This window comes from Pituophis catenifer, unplaced genomic scaffold, assembly GCF_029215685.1.
Source record: "Pituophis catenifer annectens isolate HBS135680 unplaced genomic scaffold, rPitCat1.0.hap2 SCAF_2, whole genome shotgun sequence".
NCBI classification, from domain to species: Eukaryota; Metazoa; Chordata; class Lepidosauria; order Squamata; family Colubridae; genus Pituophis; species Pituophis catenifer.
The window spans coordinates 28,870,230-28,890,745 of record NW_027256882.1 but is presented as its reverse complement, the minus strand read 5'-3'; the positions used below and the strand labels follow the sequence as shown (position 1 = coordinate 28,890,745).

General features: G+C 41.8%; 1 protein-coding gene across 1 annotated transcript in view; it reads right to left on the bottom strand.

The window, feature by feature from the left end:
- The window catches only part of LOC139311956 (zinc finger protein 84-like), a 53,902-nt gene that overhangs the window by 7,562 nt on the left and 25,824 nt on the right, over positions 1-20,516 (bottom strand). Inside the window, exon 3 of the mRNA XM_070936480.1 lies at positions 7,883-9,409. Within this exon, the coding sequence (XP_070792581.1) occupies positions 7,883-9,409 (1,527 nt within the window). The remainder of the gene's footprint in view (positions 1-7,882; positions 9,410-20,516) is intronic.

The following is a 20,516-nucleotide window of genomic DNA, read 5'->3' as shown; positions in this document are numbered from 1 at the left end:
CATTTCTAAAGATCTAAATGCCCGAGACCACTGTAACAACATTGCCAAAAAGGCATTTAAGAGTTGTTAACTTAATCTTGTGTTGCTTCTTCTCTGGTAATGTTGTAGTACAAACTAGAGCATACAAAACATTTGCTAGACCAATTTTTGAACACAGCTCATCTGTCTGGAACATGCACTGCATATTGGACATAAACACAATCAAGAAAGTCCAAAGATATTTTATGAGAAGAGTCCTCCATTCCTCTAACCGCAATAAAATACCTTATGCTACCAGACTTCAAATTTTGGGCTTAGAGAGGGGGTGTGGCTGGCATCGGGCGATATGGTGTTGATTCTGGAGCTCTAGGAGAACACTGATATCCTAGCTGATTTTGGGGATCCCCAGGGATCATAGCTGTCTTGTGGAGACGGCAAAGAAAGAAGAGGCTGGCTGGCATGGATAGAGAATGAGCAAGTTCCCTGAAATGCCGGCATTAGTCTTCGACCCGTCGGCGAAGGAAGGCAACCATTAAGGAGCTGTCACAAGCCAGAATGGCCACGATCAGAAAGAGGGAATGTAGGAGCGGTAATTGAACAGAGTATTGTTACCAGGTGAGTAATTGGCCAACTCACAGGTAAAAGAAAAAAAAATCTTTGACAGCTTGAAAAAATTGTAGTGGAAGATTGGCGGCTAATTGGCACAGAAGGACTAAATCAGAGAGAGAAAAAAAAGGAACTTTAACAATCAAACCTAAAGCCCTGGAAAAAATATTCCATTTGGATTTAAAACTGGATTTGGGGGGAAAAATAAGACAAGGAAAAGAAGATAGAAAAACATTTTAAATAGCAGAAGAATTTAATGTGGAAAAGAGAAAGTGAACGCTTTTGTGTATTACAAGATGGCTATTTTGTTATGGAAAGGATTGTGAATCGGAGAGACAGCTGCTGGCAGAGAGCATGAGAAAGAGGTGTGAAAGAATTTATACAGCTCTACCAAGATAAGAGAATAAAGGAACAAAGACTGAAACAGTGCTGGCTCAAGTGAAGATCTGAATTGGACATTATTTAAAGGGGAAAAAAAGAACATTATATGGACTTGGAAATTTGAAATATATTTAAAGGAAAAGAATAAATGTAAAAATCGCAGCCTTTTAAATTGAAAATATGGAGAATTGGGAGGAGGAATATGAGACATTGAGGGAGATGTTTCAAAAAATAAGAGAAGCATTTAAGGGAAACAAAGAAGCAGAAGATTGGTTAGAATGCAAAAAGAGAGAAAGAGAACTGAAGAATGAGAAACAAAAGAAACAAAGAGATAATATTGGAGAAGAAATAATTGAAAATAAAGATAAAGATGATTACGCTGGGTTTAGCAGTGACAGAATAAGAATGGATAAGGGAAAATAAATCTCAAATAAGAAAAGAAGAGAAATAAATGGGGAAAGATTGAGAAAGAAAATTAATAAAGTTAAAATTAAAGAAAAGAGGCTGAAGGGAAGATACAAGAAAAGGAAAAAGAGGAAGGTAAGGGAATGGGAGAAAGGGAGAAAAATACCAAGAAATGGAGTTGTGGAGAGACTAAAGGAAAATGGTTACGAGTCAGTGAAAATGTTAATTTGTTAATAAAGAGAATTATGTTAGTGGTAGAAATTATATGTGAAAATGTTGTTAAGTGAAATAGACCAGTAGGTGCAATGAGAAAGAAAGAATGATTTTGGAGAAAGCATTAAATGGAGAGAAATAAATAACATAAGCATTAACTGAAATTATGATGGAAAATTGAAATTGAATGTAAAATTGAATGAAATTGAAATGTTAAAAAATGATTTAAGTGTTAAACTTGCAAGAAGTAAAGAAGAAAAAATATATTGTTAAAAGTAAAGAAGATAAAAGATCGGAAGACTGTTTGGGTAAAAAATTAAAGGGAAAAATGGAATAAGATGAAATATACTGTTTATAATTAAAAAGATAAGAGGAATTTTGTGAAATATACTTGATAAATGAAAGATCGGGGTTGCCTGGACTCCATAATGGAAAATATTAAATCGAAGATGAATACAGCAATAGAGAGAGAAGAGAAGAGAGATGGAAGGGAAGAGGAAGGAGAGAGAGGGAAGGAAGAGTAGGGAGGAAGGAAGGGAAGGGAAATTAGAGTAGGAGAGAAGGGAAGAGAGGGGGAAGAGAGGAGGAGAAGGAGAAGGGGAGGGGAAGTAGATAAGAGAAGAAGAGGGGAAGAAAAAGTAAGAAAGAAAGAAAAGAGGGAGATGGTAGGTTGGAGGAGAAAGATTGCTGTACAATAAAAAAGATGAAATGGAAGAAAGGCAACCCCGAACAAATACAAATATATTAAGATAAAGAATGAATTGTTAAAGAATAAAAGGGAATAAATATGAATAAATAGTAAAATTAGAATTTAAGGGCAAATGAAGTTATTGTGTATGTAAGTAAGCATAGAAATAGTGAGATATGATAAAAAAGGGGGGGGGGAGATTTTGACAAGAATTGTAATTGAGTAAAATATATTTGAATTTAATTAATTGTATAAGACAAGAAACAGCCAATACTCTGTTCAAAAAAGATGTAGGGAAATGTGGAAAAAAAAACAATAAAACTTGTTTTAAAAAAAAGTTGGGGTTTAGACAACTTAGAACTATGCCAACTTCCGTCTGACCTAAACATAGTTCATAAAATTATCTGCCACAATGTCCTTCCTCTCAATGATTACTTCAGCTTCAACCACAATACACGAGCAAATAATAGATACAAACTCAAGGTAAACCGTTCCAAACTTGATTGCAAAAAATATAACTTCAGTAACAGAGTGGTCAATGCCTGGAATGCACTACCTGACTCTGTGGTTTCTTCCCCAAACCCCCAAAACTTTAACTTTAAATTGTCTACTGTTGACCTCACCCCATTCCTAAGAGGTCTGTAAGGGGCGTGCATAAGTGCACCAGCGTGCCTACCATCCCTGTCCTAATATTCCTTTTTTACTAACTGTTTTCATGTATTCCAATTATGTTTATACTTTTCCCTGTTTTCTTATATATACTTGACAAATAAACTTATGATTATGATGTGTTTTTTTTACAGAATTACAGAATAACCTTTCTTGGGGGTGTCTCTCAATGGAGGTCAAAGCTTCTCTGCGCCCCAAATCTTTATGACTTATTTAATGTGGCTCCCAAGGATTTAGGACATGGCAGCACCATCAGGTGAGACGCTCCAGGACAGCCAGCTTCACTCCTGTTGGCCAGAGCTGCATCCAAGATCACCGAGCCTGAAGCTTTATTCCTGAAGAAGGAAACTGTATATCTACTAAATGCTTAATCCCATGTGTAACTTCTGCAAATTTATTTACAGGTAGAACAGAACAGAAAGAGTTGGAAGGGACCTTGGAGGTCTTCTAGTCTAACCCCTTGCTTAGGCAGGAAACCCTACACCATTTCAGACAAATGGTTGTCCAATCTCTTCTTAAAAACTTCCAGTGTTGGAGCATTCACAACTTCTGGAGGCAAGTTGTTCCACTGATTAATTGTTCTACCTGCCAGGAAATGTCTCCTAAATTGCTTCTCTCCTTGATTAGTTTCCACCCATTGCTGCTTGTCCTGCCCTCAGGTGCTTTGGAGAATAGCTTGACTCCCTCTTCTTTGTGGCAGCCCCTGAGATAGAACACTGCTATCATGCCTCCCCTAGTCCTTCTTTTCATTAAACTAGACATACCCAGTTCCTGCAACCCTTTTTTATATATTTTAGCCTCCAGGCCCCTAATCATTTTTGTTGCTCTTCTCTGCACTCTTTCTAGAGTCTCAACATCTTTTTTTACATTGTGGCGACCAAAACTGGATGCAGTATTCCAGGTGTGGCCTTACCAAGACATTATAAATTAGTATTAACACTTCACATGATCTTGATTCTATCCCTCTGTTTATGCAGCCTAGAACTGCGTTAGATTTTTTGGTGACTGCATCACACTGTTGGCTCATATTTAGATGATTGTCTACTACAGGCCTGTTAAACTGGTGGCTGGCAGGCCAGATGTGTTACACACAGGCCACACCCACCCCAGCTCCACAGAAGCCTGATAGTACAGTGGACTAAAGCACTGTTATTAAATCTGCTGCTTGCAATTACTGCAAGTTCAAATCTCACCAGGCTCAAGGTTGACTCAGTCTTCCATCCTTTCAAAGGTAGGTAACATGAGGACCCAGATTGTGGGGGCAATAAGCTGACTTTGTATAAATATACAAAAGTATGAAGGCTATTGCTTAACGCATTGTAAGCCGCCCTGAGACACCGAAGAAGGGCGGCATATAAATTAAAGCAAAAAAAAAAAGTTGCAATACGTCACATGACAGAATCAGGTTTGACACTCGTGGTGATCGTCGTGATTGTCTTTTAGTTTGCTCAATTTTGTTAGATATGTGGTGTTAGTCAGTTTTTGGGGTCTCATTTATCTTAGGAAATATTTTGTTGGGTATTCTGCTATTTCCTTTGGGTTAGTTTTAATGTTTCTTCTTTGTATAATGAAATTCAATTAATGTTTATTGTTGCTCTGCGCTTCACTCTTAATCATGACATAAATTATTTTTATCCTCATATGATACGTGTGGTAAGAAGATGGAACAGTGGGGGTTGTGTAAAGAGTCAGAACACACCATTACAGCTGATTGATTGAAGAGAGCTGGCTACTGCATGAGGCAATCTGAACTGATTGGCTGCCTTGAGTGAAAAGGGAGAGTTTCCTTGTTTCCCGCCTTTTTACCCTGTGTGCTGTTTTACCTCATGTTTCTGTCGTGTTGATTTTACCTCACTTTGCTCCCATTTGCCTGTCTTTACTGTAAATATATTTATTTACATAAAGCCACAAGTTCTTGTCAGCGTCTCTGACTCCATTTGGATACAGGCTGCACAATTCCCTGATACAAGAATCTTCCTTGTACCTTCTCCCATCTTCTTATACTCCTCTGAATTAGAGAGGTTTTTCTGTGAGTCTCTTCTGAATAGGATCCGTATGCTGTGAACTTGGGGAGATATTTTCCCCTCATCTCTTTAGTAATGGAGTTTGCATATCTCCCAAGATACTTTCTTTAGTGCACTGGGGCTTCTGGGCATAGGGTAGAGCGGGTGACAGTGCTGGGCTAAGAGCAGGGAGATACAGTTTGTGTTCTCCACTCAGTCATGGAAAGTCCTGTGATTATCCAGACAGACCACTGAGTTACATCTTGGTTTCTCCACACACTAGTCCTGATCTGCTCCAATGAAAAAGGATAAATGTTTGAAAAAAATTAAGGCACTCTGGGAGAGAAACAGAAAACAGGAAACGCCTCGCATGTGTTGGGAAGAATGTTGGATTGCCTTGTCTCAATGTTTACATAAATGCTGACACTTTCCTTTTTCTCTCTCAAAATCTATTCATGATTCTTATGCAATGCTGCTTTAGAAATTGAAACATTATTTACTGTATTTACTAATTTTTCTCACATTTTCCAACCAAGGGTGGACCACAAAATGTCAGATCCTTGGTGCTGCTCTCACACGCCAGCCATCAAAGACTAACAAGGAGGCAGGCACCTCCAAGCGAAGGAGATCACAACAGGAGTTGCGAATAAACCTGGAGATCCTGTGCTCAAAAACACAATGTAAGGACTTGCCTCTCCTCTCTCTTCAAGAAAGCAGGACTCTTGAAACAGGAGGGATTTCAAAAGGAAACATTTATTGAGAGACAGTGGCAGTAAGTAGAGCAAGGTAGGATCTGAACTTCCCGCTCAGAACAGTTAGGTAAAAAGTTGTAGAAACCCCTCCCCTCTGCCCAATCCAAGGGGAGCCAATCCACAGGTGCAAAGTTGTTATGCGAACTCTGAGTTGAGAAGGTGGTAAGAAGTTGTTCTCAGGCGCTGCTTGCTCCTTCTGCTGGAGCTGAGACAAAACAGATGGCCACAAACAATTCCTCCCCCCTCCCATTCCCAGGAAAGTACATCAAAGTTGAGAAAAGAGCAGAAACAAGAAAAGATCATAAAATGGCATTCAGGCCCTCCCTGCCAGAATGACAGCATCCCCATAAGGATCTATGGGGACCTGAAACACAATCCCTTTTCTCCTCAACTCAATATTCCTACAGCTCTTCCCCATGAAGGTCACCTGTAGGGCAGAACATTTACATCTGAAATTCTACACTGCTTTTGTCACTGCCCCAAACTCCCCCAATATATTTGCTATTTGTATGGTTTCTTCCACTTGCGTGCCTCATTCTTGACAAAATTTGAGCAGAGATGCTTGGCGCAATGAATTTCTGTAATTGTTAGGAAAGGATAAATGTTGATACCTCTGCAATTGTTAGGAAAAGATAAACTACCGTGTTTTTCAAAGTATAAGACACACTTTTCTCCTCCTAAGAGGGTGAAAATTTGGCTGCGTTTTATACAGTGAATGTAGCCCCGCCCATCCGCCGGCTCCGCCCTTTGGTCATTTTTGGCCTCCACGTGTCGCATTTTAGACTTATACCAGGCTGCAGGGAGTGCCACAGACCATCGCCACCTCCATGCCTTGCATTTTTGGTTTCTGTGCCTCGCGTTTTTAGCCTCCTAACACTCTATTTCAGACCTGTTCAAGGCTGTGAAAATTGCCAGAGCACATCATCACTGATTGCCGCCTCTGCGCATCGTGCATTGCATTTTCAGCCTCTGCATATCACATTTTTGGCCTCCGCACGCCCCATTTTTGGCTGCTGTGCATTGCGATTTTGGGCGGGATGAGTGGCCTGGAACCACCCAAAAACATGACACGCAGAAACAGGGCTGTAGAGGCTGAAAACAGAATGCAGAGGCAGAAAATGCAATGCACAGAGGTGGCAATTGGCGGCAATATGCTCTGGCGATTCCTGCAGCCTTGAACAAGTCTGAAATGGAGCATTCAGAAGCTGAAAATGCGAGGCACAGAGGCCAAAAATGCAAGGCACAGAGGCAGTGATGGTCTGTAGCAATCTCTGCAGCCTGGAACAGCTGATTGAGGGTATTCCGGGGGGGTCGATCCACCCGCCAATCAGCTGTTCATGCTGAATCAGGCTGCAAAAATGTGCTGAAGCTGACCTAGCTGTTCGCTATTTGCTGCAAGGAAGCTAGCCAGATGAATACCGATGGATGCTGGTAGGCAGAGGCAGAATTTTTTTTCCTCCCAAAAATTAAGGTGTCTCTTATACTCCAGAGCGCCTTATACACTGAAAAATACAGTATTCCTCTTCTCCTCTTGTTTTCTCATTATATGAGGAGTCACAATGTCTATATGTCTATAACTATAGCCTGAGTGCTCTTATTCTGAAAAGATGCTGGCTTGGGAATTCTGGGGCTGAAAATATTGAGGACACCCAGGGAGAAGACAGGGCCTCTGCATATGGCATTTCTACCATTTATTATGATAAAATTGGGAAGGACACTCCTAAGAAGATGTTTGCAGATTTCTACAATTTTTGCAAAAATAAAATATCCAGCAATTTCTGCTGCTAATGGCCAAACAGTCCTTATCAAATTAACATGTTCCACTTTTTTTATTTCCTCCTTCCCATCTAATACCATGACATATTTGATGACAAAAAATCAGGCAAATTCTTTGTACTCAAATTAAAGAGTCAATTTCCCAGTTGAACTTACAATGGGACATTTGAAATGAAATTCAAGCCTTCTCTACACTCATCACTTTGGGCCCCAGGTGCATTTTCTTGTGTGCGATAAGGTTGGAAGGTTTCCTGAAGCACCATGCACACTCAGAGCACTTAAATGGTTTCTCCCCTGTGTATATAAGCTTATGATTTAGAAGCCTATCCTTAGTACTGAAATCTTTGCACAGTCTGGACAGTCATATGGTTACTCTCCTATGTGAGTCCTCTGGTGACTCACCAGTCGACAATTCCAAAGGAAACTTTTCCCACAATCTGGACACTTATATGGTTTTTCCCCGGAGTGAGTTTTCTGATGGTTCACCAGGTCATAATTCTGACTGAAGCTTTTCCCACAATCAGTACATTCAAAGGGTTTCTCTCCTGTGTGAGTCCTCTGGTGTTTCACCAGGTTGGAATTCTGACTGAAACTTTTCCCACAGTCAGAACATTCAAAGGGTTTCTCTCCTGTGTGAGTCCTCTGGTGCCTTACCAAGTAGGAATTCTGACTGAAACTTTTCCCACAGTCAGGACATTCAAACGGTTTCTCTCCTGTGTGAGTCCTCTGGTGAATCACCAGATTGGAATTATCACTAAAGCTTTTCCCACAGATAGGACATTCAAAGGGTTTCTCTCCTGTGTGAGTCCTCTGGTGTATTACCAAGCTGGAATTCTGACGGTAACATTTGCCACAGTCAGGACATTCAAAGGGTTTCTCTCCCGTGTGAGTCCTCTGGTGTGTCACCAGGTAGGAATTTTTACTGAAACCTTTTCCACAATCAGGACATTCAAAGGGTTTCTCTCCTGTGTGAATTCTCTGGTGTGTCACCAGGCTGGAATTGTCAATGAAACCTTTCCCACAGTGAGGACATTCAAAGGGTTTCTGTCCAGTGTGAATCGTCTGGTGTGTCACCAAGTGTGAATTCTGACTGAAACCTTTCCCACAGCCAGAACATTCAAAGGGTTTCTCTCCTGTGTGAGTCCTCTGGTGTGTCACCAGGTGGGAATTCGTAATGAAACTTTTCCCACAATCAGGACATTCAAAGGGCTTCTCTCCTGTGTGAGTCCTCTGGTGTATTACCAGACAGGAACTTTGACTGAAACTTTTCCCACAGTCAGAACATTCAAAGGGTTTCTCTCCTGTGTGAGTCCTCTGGTGTGTCACCAGATAGGAATTTGTAATGAAACATTTCCCACATTCAGAACATTCAAATGGTTTCTCTCCTGTGTGAGTCTTCTGGTGCCTTACCAGGTAGGAATTCTGACTGAAACTTTTCCCACAGAAAGGACATTCAAATGGTTTCTCTCCTGTGTGAGTCTTCTGGTGTGTCAGGAAATTGGAATTATCGCTAAAGCTTTTCCCACAATCAGGACATTGAAAGGGTTTCTCTCCTGTGTGAGTCCTCTGGTGTCTTACCAGGCTGGAATTCTGACTGTAACGTTTCCCACAGTCAGGACATTCAAATGGTTTCTCTCCTGTGTGAATCGTCTGGTGTTTCAACAGGCTGGAATTCTGACTGAAACCTTTCCCACAGTCAGGACATTCAAAGGGTTTCTCTCCTGTGTGAGTCCTCTGATGTGTCACCAGGTGGGAATTCGTAATGAAAGTTTTCCCACAGTCAGGACATTCAAAGGGTTTCTCTCCTGTGTGAGTCCTCTGGTGTGTTACCAGGTGGGAATTCGTAATGAAAGTTTTCCCACAGTCAGAACATTCAAAGGGTTTCTCTCCTGTGTGAGTCCTCTGGTGCCTTACCAGGTAAGAATTCTGGCTGAAACCTTTCCCACAGAAAGGACATTCAAAGGGTTTCTCTCCTGTGTGAGTCCTCTGGTGTGTCAGCAAATTGGAATTATCATTAAAGCTTTTCCCACAGAAAGGACATTCAAAGGGTTTCTCTCCTGTGTGAGTCCTCTGGTGCCTTACCAAGCTGGAATTCTGACTGTAACGTTTCCCACAGTCAGGACATTCAAAGGGTTTCTCTCCCGTGTGAATCCTCTGGTGTATTACCAGGCTGGAATTCTGACTGTAACGTTTCCCACAGTCAGGACATTCAAAGGGTTTCTCTCCTGTGTGAGTCCTCTGGTGTATTATGAGGTGGGAATTTCTACTGAAACTTTTCCCACAATCAGGACATTCAAAGGGTTTATCTCCTGTGTGCATGGTCTCGTGTCTCATGAGTTGGGAATTTTTAATGAAACTTTTCCTGCAACCTCGACACACACAGAGTTTCTCTGTGGAGTGAATCCTCTGATGTATCACCAAACTGGAAGTTCAACCAAAACTTTTTGAACAACCAGGACATTCAAAGCATTTCCCTCCTATGTGAGTCTTCTGGTGTATCACCAGGCTGGAATTGCCACTTTTCCATAATCAGGACATTCAAAAGGTTTCTCTTCTGTGTGAGTTCTCTGGTGTCTCATGAGATGAAAATCTCTAATGAAGCTTTTCTCACAGTCTAGACACTCATACAGTGTCTCCGTGGAGTCAATCCACTCATGGATCACCTGGCTGGAATTCTTACAATGCCTTGTTTAGTGTTGCTTTCATTGAAGCCGTTTTCTTCCTCACAGGGAAAGGCCTGCATTACTGTCTGCTCTACATGGCTTTACTATTGACCTTTTTCTCCCCACTCAGTTCCAGATATTTCCCTTTTTTGCTGATTGAAAAATAATCTCCTTTGACTTTTCATGTAACGTATCCTTGAATTCTGCATAATCTGCTTATTCTTTCTTGATTTTCTCTCTTTTGTCTAACAGCTGTTGGAGGAGGAGGAGAATTGTGTTTTTCTGAAGGAAATGGAAAATATTTTGATTTCTGGCTTGATTTTCTTCCCTTTTCAACGTTCCTTGTTATTGACAGTTGTCCAGAGTGCTCTTATTGCCGTCCTGTTTGTCTGTAAGATTCAAAGAAAAGTGTAACATGGTTTATAAAGTGGTTAGAGATGTGAAAAATGAAAAAAGTATATATTACAATGAAAAAGCAATCATGCTGCAATACTAGAATAATCCCTTAAATCAGGGGTCCCCAACCTTTTGGACCTCAGGGACCATCAAGTTCATAATTTTAAATTTTGCGGACCACTAATACAAATCCAGCGCACCCTTGCTGAAGCACCTGGATTCCCAGTGACGGGATGGGTCCTTCAGGCACTGTTCTCCCTCCTCTCTCTTTGTCTCTCTCTCTCTCCCACTCTTTCTCTCTCATTCTCTCATTCTCTCTCCCCCCTCTCTTTCTCTCTCTGTTTCTTTCTCTCTCTCTCATTCTGATTATCTCAGGGTTTTTTTTTGCTTTACTTTATATGCCACCCTTCTCCGGAGACTCAGGGCGGCTTACAATGCGTTAAGCAATAGCCTTCACACTTTTGTATATTTATACAAAGTCAGCTTATTGCCCCCACAATCTGGGTCCTCATTTCACCTACCTTAGAAAGGATGGAAGGCTGAGTCAACCTTGAGCCTGGTGAGATTTGAACTTGCAGTAATTGCAAGCAGCAGATGTTAATAACAGTGCTTTAGTCCACTGTACTATCATTCTGATTCTCTCATTCATTTTGTCTCTCTTTCTCTCTGATTCTCTTTCATTCTGTCTCTCATTTTCTCTCATTCTCTCTCTCTCTCTGATTCTCTGTCTCTTTCTCTCTCTCTCATTCTCTCTCTCATTCTGTCTCTTTCTCTCTCTCTCATTCTGATTCTCATTCTCTCTCTCTCTCTGTCTCTGTCTCTCTCATTCTCTCTTTTTTATTCTCTCTCTGATTCTCTCTCCCTCTCATGGGCCAGCCAGTATCTTGGGGCTGAGATGAAGTGAATCATCTCCCTGAGAGGCCGAGGTGCACGGAGCACCAACAAAGGCTGGAAGAAGAAGATTCTCTCATTCATTTTGTCTCTCTTTGTCTCTCTGATTCTCTTTCATTCTGTCTCTCATTTTGTCTCATTCTCTCTCTCTCTCTCTCTCTCTCATTCTTCCTCTCATTCTCTCTCTTTCATTCTTTCTCTCTTTCATTCTCTGTCTCTTTCTCTCTCTCTCTCTCATTCTGATTCTCTCTCTCTCTCTCTCATTCTCTTTTTCATTCTCTCTCTGATTCTCTCTCCCTCTCATGGGCCAGCCAGTATCTTGGGGCTGAGATGAAGTGAATCATCTCCCTGAGAGACCGAGATGCACGGAGCACCAACAAAGGCCGGAAGAAGTGCGGGAGCGAAGCACTACTTGATCTTGTGAAGCATGAGCATTTGCCTCGGTATATTTGCGCCAGCTGGTGGCACAAAGCAGCCCTCATCTCCTGCCACTTGGGACTCAGAATGTTAAATGGCGACTGGTCTGGGGAGCAGCTGGATTTTGCCCTCCATTGTGGATGCCAGATTGGCCCCCTGCAAGCTCTCTTCTCTCAAGGAGCGCTCCCTGAAGTGGCGTGGGAAACTTTGGTCAGGCTCCTCGAGAGACGAGAGCTTGCAGGGGGCCAATCTGGCATCCACAATGGAGAGCAAAATCTGGCTGCTCCCCGAACCAGACGCTGTTCACCACTCTGAGTCCCAAGCAGCAGGAAACGAGGGCTGCCTTGCGCTGCAAATATACCAAGGCAGTATATCCGGATGCCGCACTACAGCATGGAGAAGAAGCTGGATTTTTCTCTTCATCGCAGACACCAGATCGGCCCCCTGCAAGCTCTCGTCTTGAGAAGCCCGACCAAAGTTTCCAGCGCCACTTCAGGGAGCGCTCCTCAAGAGACGAGAGCTTGCAAGGTTCCAATCTGGCATCCACAATGGAGAACAAAATGAAACCAGTGGTTTCAACTCTTAAATTTATTTATTATTTATTTATTTATTAGTTCGATTTATATGCCGCCCTTCTCCAGACACTCAGGGCGGCTTACAATGCGTTAAGCAATAGCCTTCATACTTTTGTATATACCTGCTTAGTAGGGCTTTCAGCCCCCCCAAGTGGTGTTCTTTTTTATACAAAGTCATCTTATTGCCCCACAATCCGGGTCCTCATTTTACCTACCTCGAAAGGGGCTGAGTCAACCTTGAGCCGATGAGATTTGATCTGCTGATCTGCTGAACTAGCAGTCAGCTGAAGTAGCTGCAGTACTGCACTCTAACCACTGCTCCACTTCGGCTCTTTTTAAATAACATTTTTACTTTAATTTTTTTAATTTTTAAATCTTTTTCAATTCTAAAATTCTTTTTTCAATTTTTAAATAACATTCTTTTTTCAATTTTTAAATCTTTCAATTTTAAAATTCTTTTTTCAATTTTTTAAATAATATTCCTTTTTCAATTCTTCAATTTTTTTTCAACTAAAGATTAAAAAAACAGTTTACTTATATTAATTCTTTAGAAATGTTTAAATTCTTAATGATCTAAGAGGAAAAAAATAAACAACAGAAAAGGAGACAGACACTTAAAACAGGGAAGATAGTGAAGAATTTTCTAAGACAGAAGAGAAAAGGTCAAGAACTCTTGTAAACTATTGTAAACTGACACTTTGCAACAGAAAATATTTAAATTTTTTAAAAAAATTAATTTTAATTTTTAAGCCAACAAAGAAAAAAGTCATGGAGATAGAAACTGACACTATAGTTCTTGCAAAGTCTGCCATATGTTTCAGCTTATGCCCACAGAGGAGCCAAACTATAAACTACTTGAATTACTAGAAGAAAAAGTAAAGTGTTTAGAGGCAACTCTAGCGCTCTGAAAGTCAATGAGCAAAACGAGAAATCCCAACCTAAACAAGAAGACTACACCAAAGTAAAACACAATAGGGAATGTTAAGGAATATGCAATAACCCTTGCTACTCAATAACCCTTGAGTAGCAAGGGTGTGCACATGAAAACGGCTGAGAGTAGTTATGAATAATCACAGTCAACACACAAATACACTGAGTTGTGATATGATTTTACTTTTAGGAAAAAATAAAGCAAAGTCCAATAAACAGTCCAGGTCATACACAGATAAAGCAGTATATAGTCAAAATGTCAGTCCAGGGATATTCCAATAACAAGGTCTTCTTACCAGTCGTTGTAGTCATACACAATAACAGTTCTTCTATATTTGCAAACAGTAGCAAAAAACAGCAGTGAGCAGTAGAGAGCAACAGCGAGCAGCAGAGAACAGGCAGAGAGAGATAAGCCATGTTTCAAGCTCCCACTTAAGGACATTGGCTACAGAGCTAGCCAATCAGGACACAGTATGATGCAATACAGCAATACAGTCTTAAAGCTATACAACACAGTTTTTATACAAACATATATTGATGGTTTATATATTGCCAACCCAATCAGTTAGGTAACAGCCATTTCCTAACAGGGAGCATATGCATTGGCAGTGGCATCTTTCAGCCTCAAACGACTATGGTATCGTGCTCTGGAAAGAGGTCCTAAAACAGCATCTAGTGTGACTAAAAAGGCCAATTCGAGAATGGCAATCCCTTCCACACTGAGGGAGCAGACAGCAGACAGTCTTTTAAAAATGACTCCATTGTTGTTGTTAGTTGCGAAGTCGTGTCTGACCCATTGAGACCCCCGTCGACAATGTTCCTCCAGGCCTTCCTGCCCTTTACCATCCTCCTGAGTCTATTTAAGTTCACGCCGACTGCTTCAGTGACTCCATCCAGCCACCTCGTTCTCTGTCATCCCGTTCTTCTTTTGCCCTCAATCTTTCCCAGCATTAGGCTCTCCTCCAGTGAGTCCTTCCTTCTCATTTGGTGGCCAAAGTATTTGTTTCATCTTCAGGATCTGGCCTTCTAAAGAGCAGTCAGGGTTGGTCTCTTCTAGGACCGACAAATTTGATTGCATTGCAGTCCAAGGGACTCGCAGGAGTCTTCTCCAACACCATAGTTCAAAGGCCTCAATTCTTTGGCACCCAGCCTTTCTTATGGTCCAGCTTTCACAGCCATACATTGCAACTGGGAAAACCATAGCCTTGACTATATGCACTTTTGTTGGCAGGGAGATGTCTCTGCTTTTTAGTATGCTATCTAGATTTGCCATAGCTTTCATCCCTAGGAGCGAGCATCTTTTAATTTCTTGGCTTTAGTCCCCATCTGCAGTGATCTTGCAGCCCAGGAAAATAAAATCTGTCACTACCTCCATTTCTTCCCCATCTATTTGCCAGGAATTGAGAGGGCCGGATGCCATGATCTTAGTTTTCTTAATGTTGAGTTTCAAGCCAACTTTTGCACTCTCCTCCTCCACCTGCATCAAGAGGCTCTTTAGTTCCTCTTCACTTTCTGCCATTAGAGTGTATCATCTGTGCTCTGCATATAAGTTAAATAGGCAGGGCGACAGTACACAGCCTTGCTGAACTCCTTTCCCAATTTTGAACCAATCAGTGGTTCCGTGTCCAGTTCTCACTGTTGCTTCTTGACCTGCATATAGGTTTCTCAAGAGACAAATAAGATGGTCTGGTACTCCCATCTCTGTAAGAACTTGCCACAATTTCTTGTGATCCACACAATCAAAGGCTTTAGCATAGTCAATGAAGCAGAAGTAGATGTTTTTCTGAAACTCCCTTGCTTTCTCCATGATCCAGCGCATGTTGGCAATTTCATCTCTAGTTCCTCTCCCTCTTCGAAATTCTGCCTGTACTTCTGGTAGTTCTCGGTCCACATACTGCTGGAGGCTAACTTGTAGGATTTTGAGCATAACTTTGCTAACATGTGAAATGAGTGCAATGGTGTGGTAGTTGGAACATTCTTTGGCATTGCCCTTCTTTGGAATTGGAATGTAAACTGACCTTTTCCAATCCTGTGGCCACTGTTGAGTTTTCCAAATTTGCTGGCAAATTGAGGGTAGCACTTTTACTGCATCGTCTTTTAAGATTTTGAAGACCTCAAATGGAATATTGTCACCTCCACTAGCTTTGTTGTTGCTCAGATGTTCCCAAGGCCCATGTCTGGCTCGAGGTCAACGACCACTCCATTGTGGTTATCAGGGATGTTAAACTCGTTTTTGTATAGTTCTTCTGTGTAATTTTGCCACCTCTTCTTAATCTCTTCTGCCTCTATTAGGTCCCTGCCATTTTGGTCCTTTATCATGCCCATCTTTGCATGAAACTATGTATGTATTAAAGGTAAAATATTTGAATTACTAGAAGAAAAAGTAAAGTGTTTAGAGGCAACTCAAGCACTCTGAAAGTCAAATTTATTTTAAAAAATGGATACACCCAAATTGAATACAATAAGGAACAAACAGCTTCCATAAAAAATGAGCCTCCATATGTATCTAAAGAGGCAATGGAAACATGTCACTCTTAGGAAGAAAACAACCAAGAGCCCCTACTATCTATCAGACCACCCAATCAAGCAGAAGAAATAGATGAAGTCTTTGCTAATCAAATAACAAATGTATGTAGGAAAAATACCGCAATAGTAATGGGAGACTTTAACTGCCCTAATATCAACTGGGTGTCGAACCTCAAGTATTCCCTCAATACAAAGTCTTATGTGATGACCATGACGGGGGGGAGGGGTGTGTGCTGACAGCGAACATCCAGAGAACATGCAGCAGCGCACGGTGAAAGGGGTGATGTGAATAGGGCAACACAACGGTGATGACGGACGGGACGTGAAAAGGGGAATCTGGATGACAGGCGGTCGGAGTGGCAAAGCCAATGACATCACACGCCCACGCCCGCAGCTCCACGGGAGGAGTGAGTGAGCGGCAGATTCGAATGCGCTACAGCTGCAACTGATCCCATGGCCGATAAAGCCAAGCAGGTGGATCATACAGCCGACTCTGACTTTGAGTTATTCTCGCGGTTCCAGCGTTTCCCAAAAATTAAAACCCACGGAACGGAATTGGACCTTATGGGAAAAGGAGGCTTACGCTATGAAATGGACTCTCCAGACTTGGAGACACCTTTTAGAGTGCACCAATATACAGTCCAAGGTCTGGACGGATCATAAGAATTTGGAAACCCTCCAGACACCCTGTAGATTATCAACAAAACAGATCAGATGGGCACAATATTTCCGCTGGTTTAATTTTAGTTTGAAGGTCGTACCCGGTGGGAAGAATTACTTGGCTGATGCCCTATCCCGTATGCCCCAATACGAGAGCAAATGAGACGAAATAACACAAGCTTTAATAGCTCCTCCTCGGCAAACTGGGCATAAGGTGAGAGATAGGGTTCCAGTGTTTCCTTCCTGGATAGCGGAGTTACGAAAGGAACTGTTAACTGACCAATGGCTCGTGACGCATCGGATGTCAGTAACACACAGGGGAGGGCACGTATGGAGAGGAGAAAATATATATCCCCTCCACACTGAGAGATAGAGTGTTAAAACAATGTCACGACGTAAAAACCGTGGGGCACTTCGGCTTCGTTAAAACGTTACATTTGGTTAGGAGACAGTTCTGGCAGCTGCGAATGCGCACCCAGATAGAGGCCTATGTACGGAGCTGTCCGGTCTGTGCCCAAGCCAAACTATTCTCAGGCAAACCCCTTGGTCTTCTACAGTCCATAGCAGACCCACATCGTCCATGAGATGATATAGCCATGGACTTTATAGTCGAACTACCAAAGAGCGAAGGACATACTGTGATATGGACCATAATCAACCTGTTTTCAAAACAGGCACATTTTATCCCGTGTAAGGGTTTACCTTCCGCAAGGTGCTTAGCTAAGCTGTTCGTGCAACGTTTACCGTCTTCATGGCGTGCCCAAAAGGATCATTTATGATAGGGGCTCCCAGTTTACTGCCTGTTTCTGGAGAGCTTTTCTACGGCGGATAGGGACCGATCAGGGACTCAGTTCCGCCTTTCACCCTAGCACCAATGGGGCGGCTGAATGAGTTCCGCCTTTCACCTGAGCACCAATGGGGTGGTACTTACAATCCTACGTTTCATACCAGCAGAAGGATTGGGTCAAACTTCTACCATTTGCGGAAGCAGCATATAACAATACCATACATAGAAGTACGGGGTATACCCCTTTTCGGGTAGTATCGGGAAAAGACTTTCCTGCCATCCCAGAGCTAGATGTACAAATGCAAGACCGAAACACCCCCCCTGGATGTATGGAGAAAGTAAACAGGATTTGGCCGCATGTAAAAGCCACCTTAACTATGGCATCCACGGCATACAATCAACATGCTGATAAGGGGAGATGCAACAGCCCACCATTCAAGGTGGGGGATAGAGTATACTTGTCCACCAAATATATCAAATTATGGATACCCAGTAAGAAATTGGGTCCGAAGTATATAGGCCCTTTCACCATAACCAAAGTAATAAACCCTGTGACGGTAACGTTGAAACTTCCACCCTTGTTAGGCAGGATACACCCGGTCTTTCATAGCAGCCTCCTAAAACCAGTTACCTGCATGAAGATACCTGAGAATCATCCGGGACCCATAACAGGGAACATATATGAGGTGGAAACAATACTTGACTCAAAAATGTGCCATGGGACACTCAGATACCTGGTACGTTAGAAAGGGTATCCCGATACAGATGCGTCATGGGTACGCGTTGAGGACCTCAATGCCCCACGGTTGCTGAAACGATTCCATAAAGAACACCCACACAAACCAGGGAACCATTCCACATAACAGACAGTAACCATCTCTGTTCTTACCCCTACAGGAGGAGACCTGGTAGGGGGGGCGGCATGTCGAGCCTCAAGTACTGCCTCGACACAAAGCCTTACGTGATAACCATGACGGGGGGGGGGGGCTGACAGCGAGCATCCAGAGAACATGCAGCAGCACACGGTGAAAGGGGTGATGCGAATAGGACAACACAACAGTGGTGACAGGTGACAGACAGGATGTGAAAATGGGAATCCAAATGACAGGCGGTCAGAGGGGCGAAGCTGATGACATCACACGCCCGCGCCTGCGGCTCCACAGGAGGAGTGAGTGAGCAGCGGATTCGAATGCGCTATAGCTACAACTGATCCCACAGTCGATAAAGCCGAACAGGCAGATCATACAGCCGACTCCGACTTTGAGCTATTTTCGCGGCTCCAGCGTTTCCTGTAAGCTCCCGTTCCCCGTGTGTGTGTGTGTGGTATGTGACTCGGCTTCGGAACAGGTGGTTCCAGAGACATTGAGACTGGGAGACAAACTGCAGCAAGTGGGAGATCAAACAGATTCCTAAAAAACTTAGCTGACAACTTTATCAAAAAAGGTAGAGGAAGGAACTAGAAGAAAAACTATACTGGACCTAATTCTTATTAATACAAAAAAAGTGATAGGAGTTGAAGATTTCAGAACCTTGGGCGAGAGTAACCATGTCTTACTGAAATTCAATATAAAGCAAACACAAGCAATAGAATATAACCCAACCAGTGTTTTAAACTTTAGAAGAGCTGATTTTAACAAACGCAGAGAGACCCTAAGCAAAATTTTATGGATAAAAAGCCTAAAGGGGAAAACAACTCAAGAAGTGTGGGAAACACTGAAAAATATGATCATATAAGCCCAGTCAAACACTATACCATTAAAAAGGAAAAACATGAAATCCAAACAGAAACCAGCATGGTTGCAGATCTCTCTCTCTGATAAACTGAAAGATAAAAAGGACAAGTACAAAAAGTGGAAAGAGGGACACATAACTAAGGCAGAATATCAGCAGATAGCCTGAATCTACAAAGATGAAGTCAGGAAGCAAAGGCTTACAATGAATAAAGACTTGCAACAAAAGTCAAAGATAATAAAAAAAGTTTCCACATATAAATAACAACAAAGTCAAGGAAACAGTCGGTCCACTAAAGAGAGAAGAAGATAGCAAGGAAGTAACAGGCAGTAGAGAGAAAGCAGAGCTGCTTAACTCATTCTTTGCATCAGTCTTCACACAAAAGGAAACTATTGTCCAACCTACCAAAAACTGTAAAAGACAGACTAGAAATAAAAATTAAAATAAGCAAGAAAATGGTAAGAGAACACTTGTCTGATCTTGATGAATATAAATCACCAGGACCTGATGGATTACATCCCAGAGTTCTGAAAGAGCTGGCAGATGTTATCTCATAACCATTGTATCATATCTTTAAAAAAATATTGGAGCACTGGGGAACTACCAGAGAATTGGAAAAAAAAAACTGATGTGGTTTCCATCTTCAAAAAAGGAAAACATATAGACCCAGGAAACCACAGACCAATCAGCCTACCATCGATACCTGGGAAGATACTGGAAAAAATAATAAAAAAACAGATCTGTGAACATCTAGAAACAAATAAAATTATAACTAATAGCCAGCACAGGTTTGTTAAAAACAGATCATGCCAAACCAATCATTTCATTCTTTCACAAAGTAGATCAGCGAAATGCTTGGATTTAGATTTCAGAATGGCATTTGACAAAGTAGTCCACAACCTACTTCTTGGTAAGCTAGAAAAAAAGTGGGATAGATAGCATCACCACCAGATGGATTCATAACTGGCTGACAAACCATACTCAACAAATAGTCCTTAATGATACCACATCCACAAGGTTCTGTCTTAGACCCAGTACTCTTTAATATCTTCATAAATGACTTAGATAGTATAGAAGGAGAACTCATCAAATTTGCAGGAATAGAATACTAAACTGGCAGAAATAGCCAGCTCTCCAGAAGACAAGCTCAGGATCCAAAAAGATCTTGACAGACTTGAACAATGGGCACTATCCAACAAAATGAAATTTAATGTGGAGAAAAAATAAAGTTTTACACCTGGGCAGGAAAAACTAAAGGAACAAGTACAGATTAGGTAAAACCTGGCTCCAAAACAATAACTGTGAGAGGGACCTTGGAGTCTTAGTAAACGATCAGTTAAACATGAGTCAGCAGCGTGCAGCAGCAGCCAAAAAAAAGCTAATACAATCCTTGGTTATATAAACAGAGGCATAGAATCAAAATCACATGAGGTTATTAGTACCACTTTATAAAGCCTTGGTAACAGCA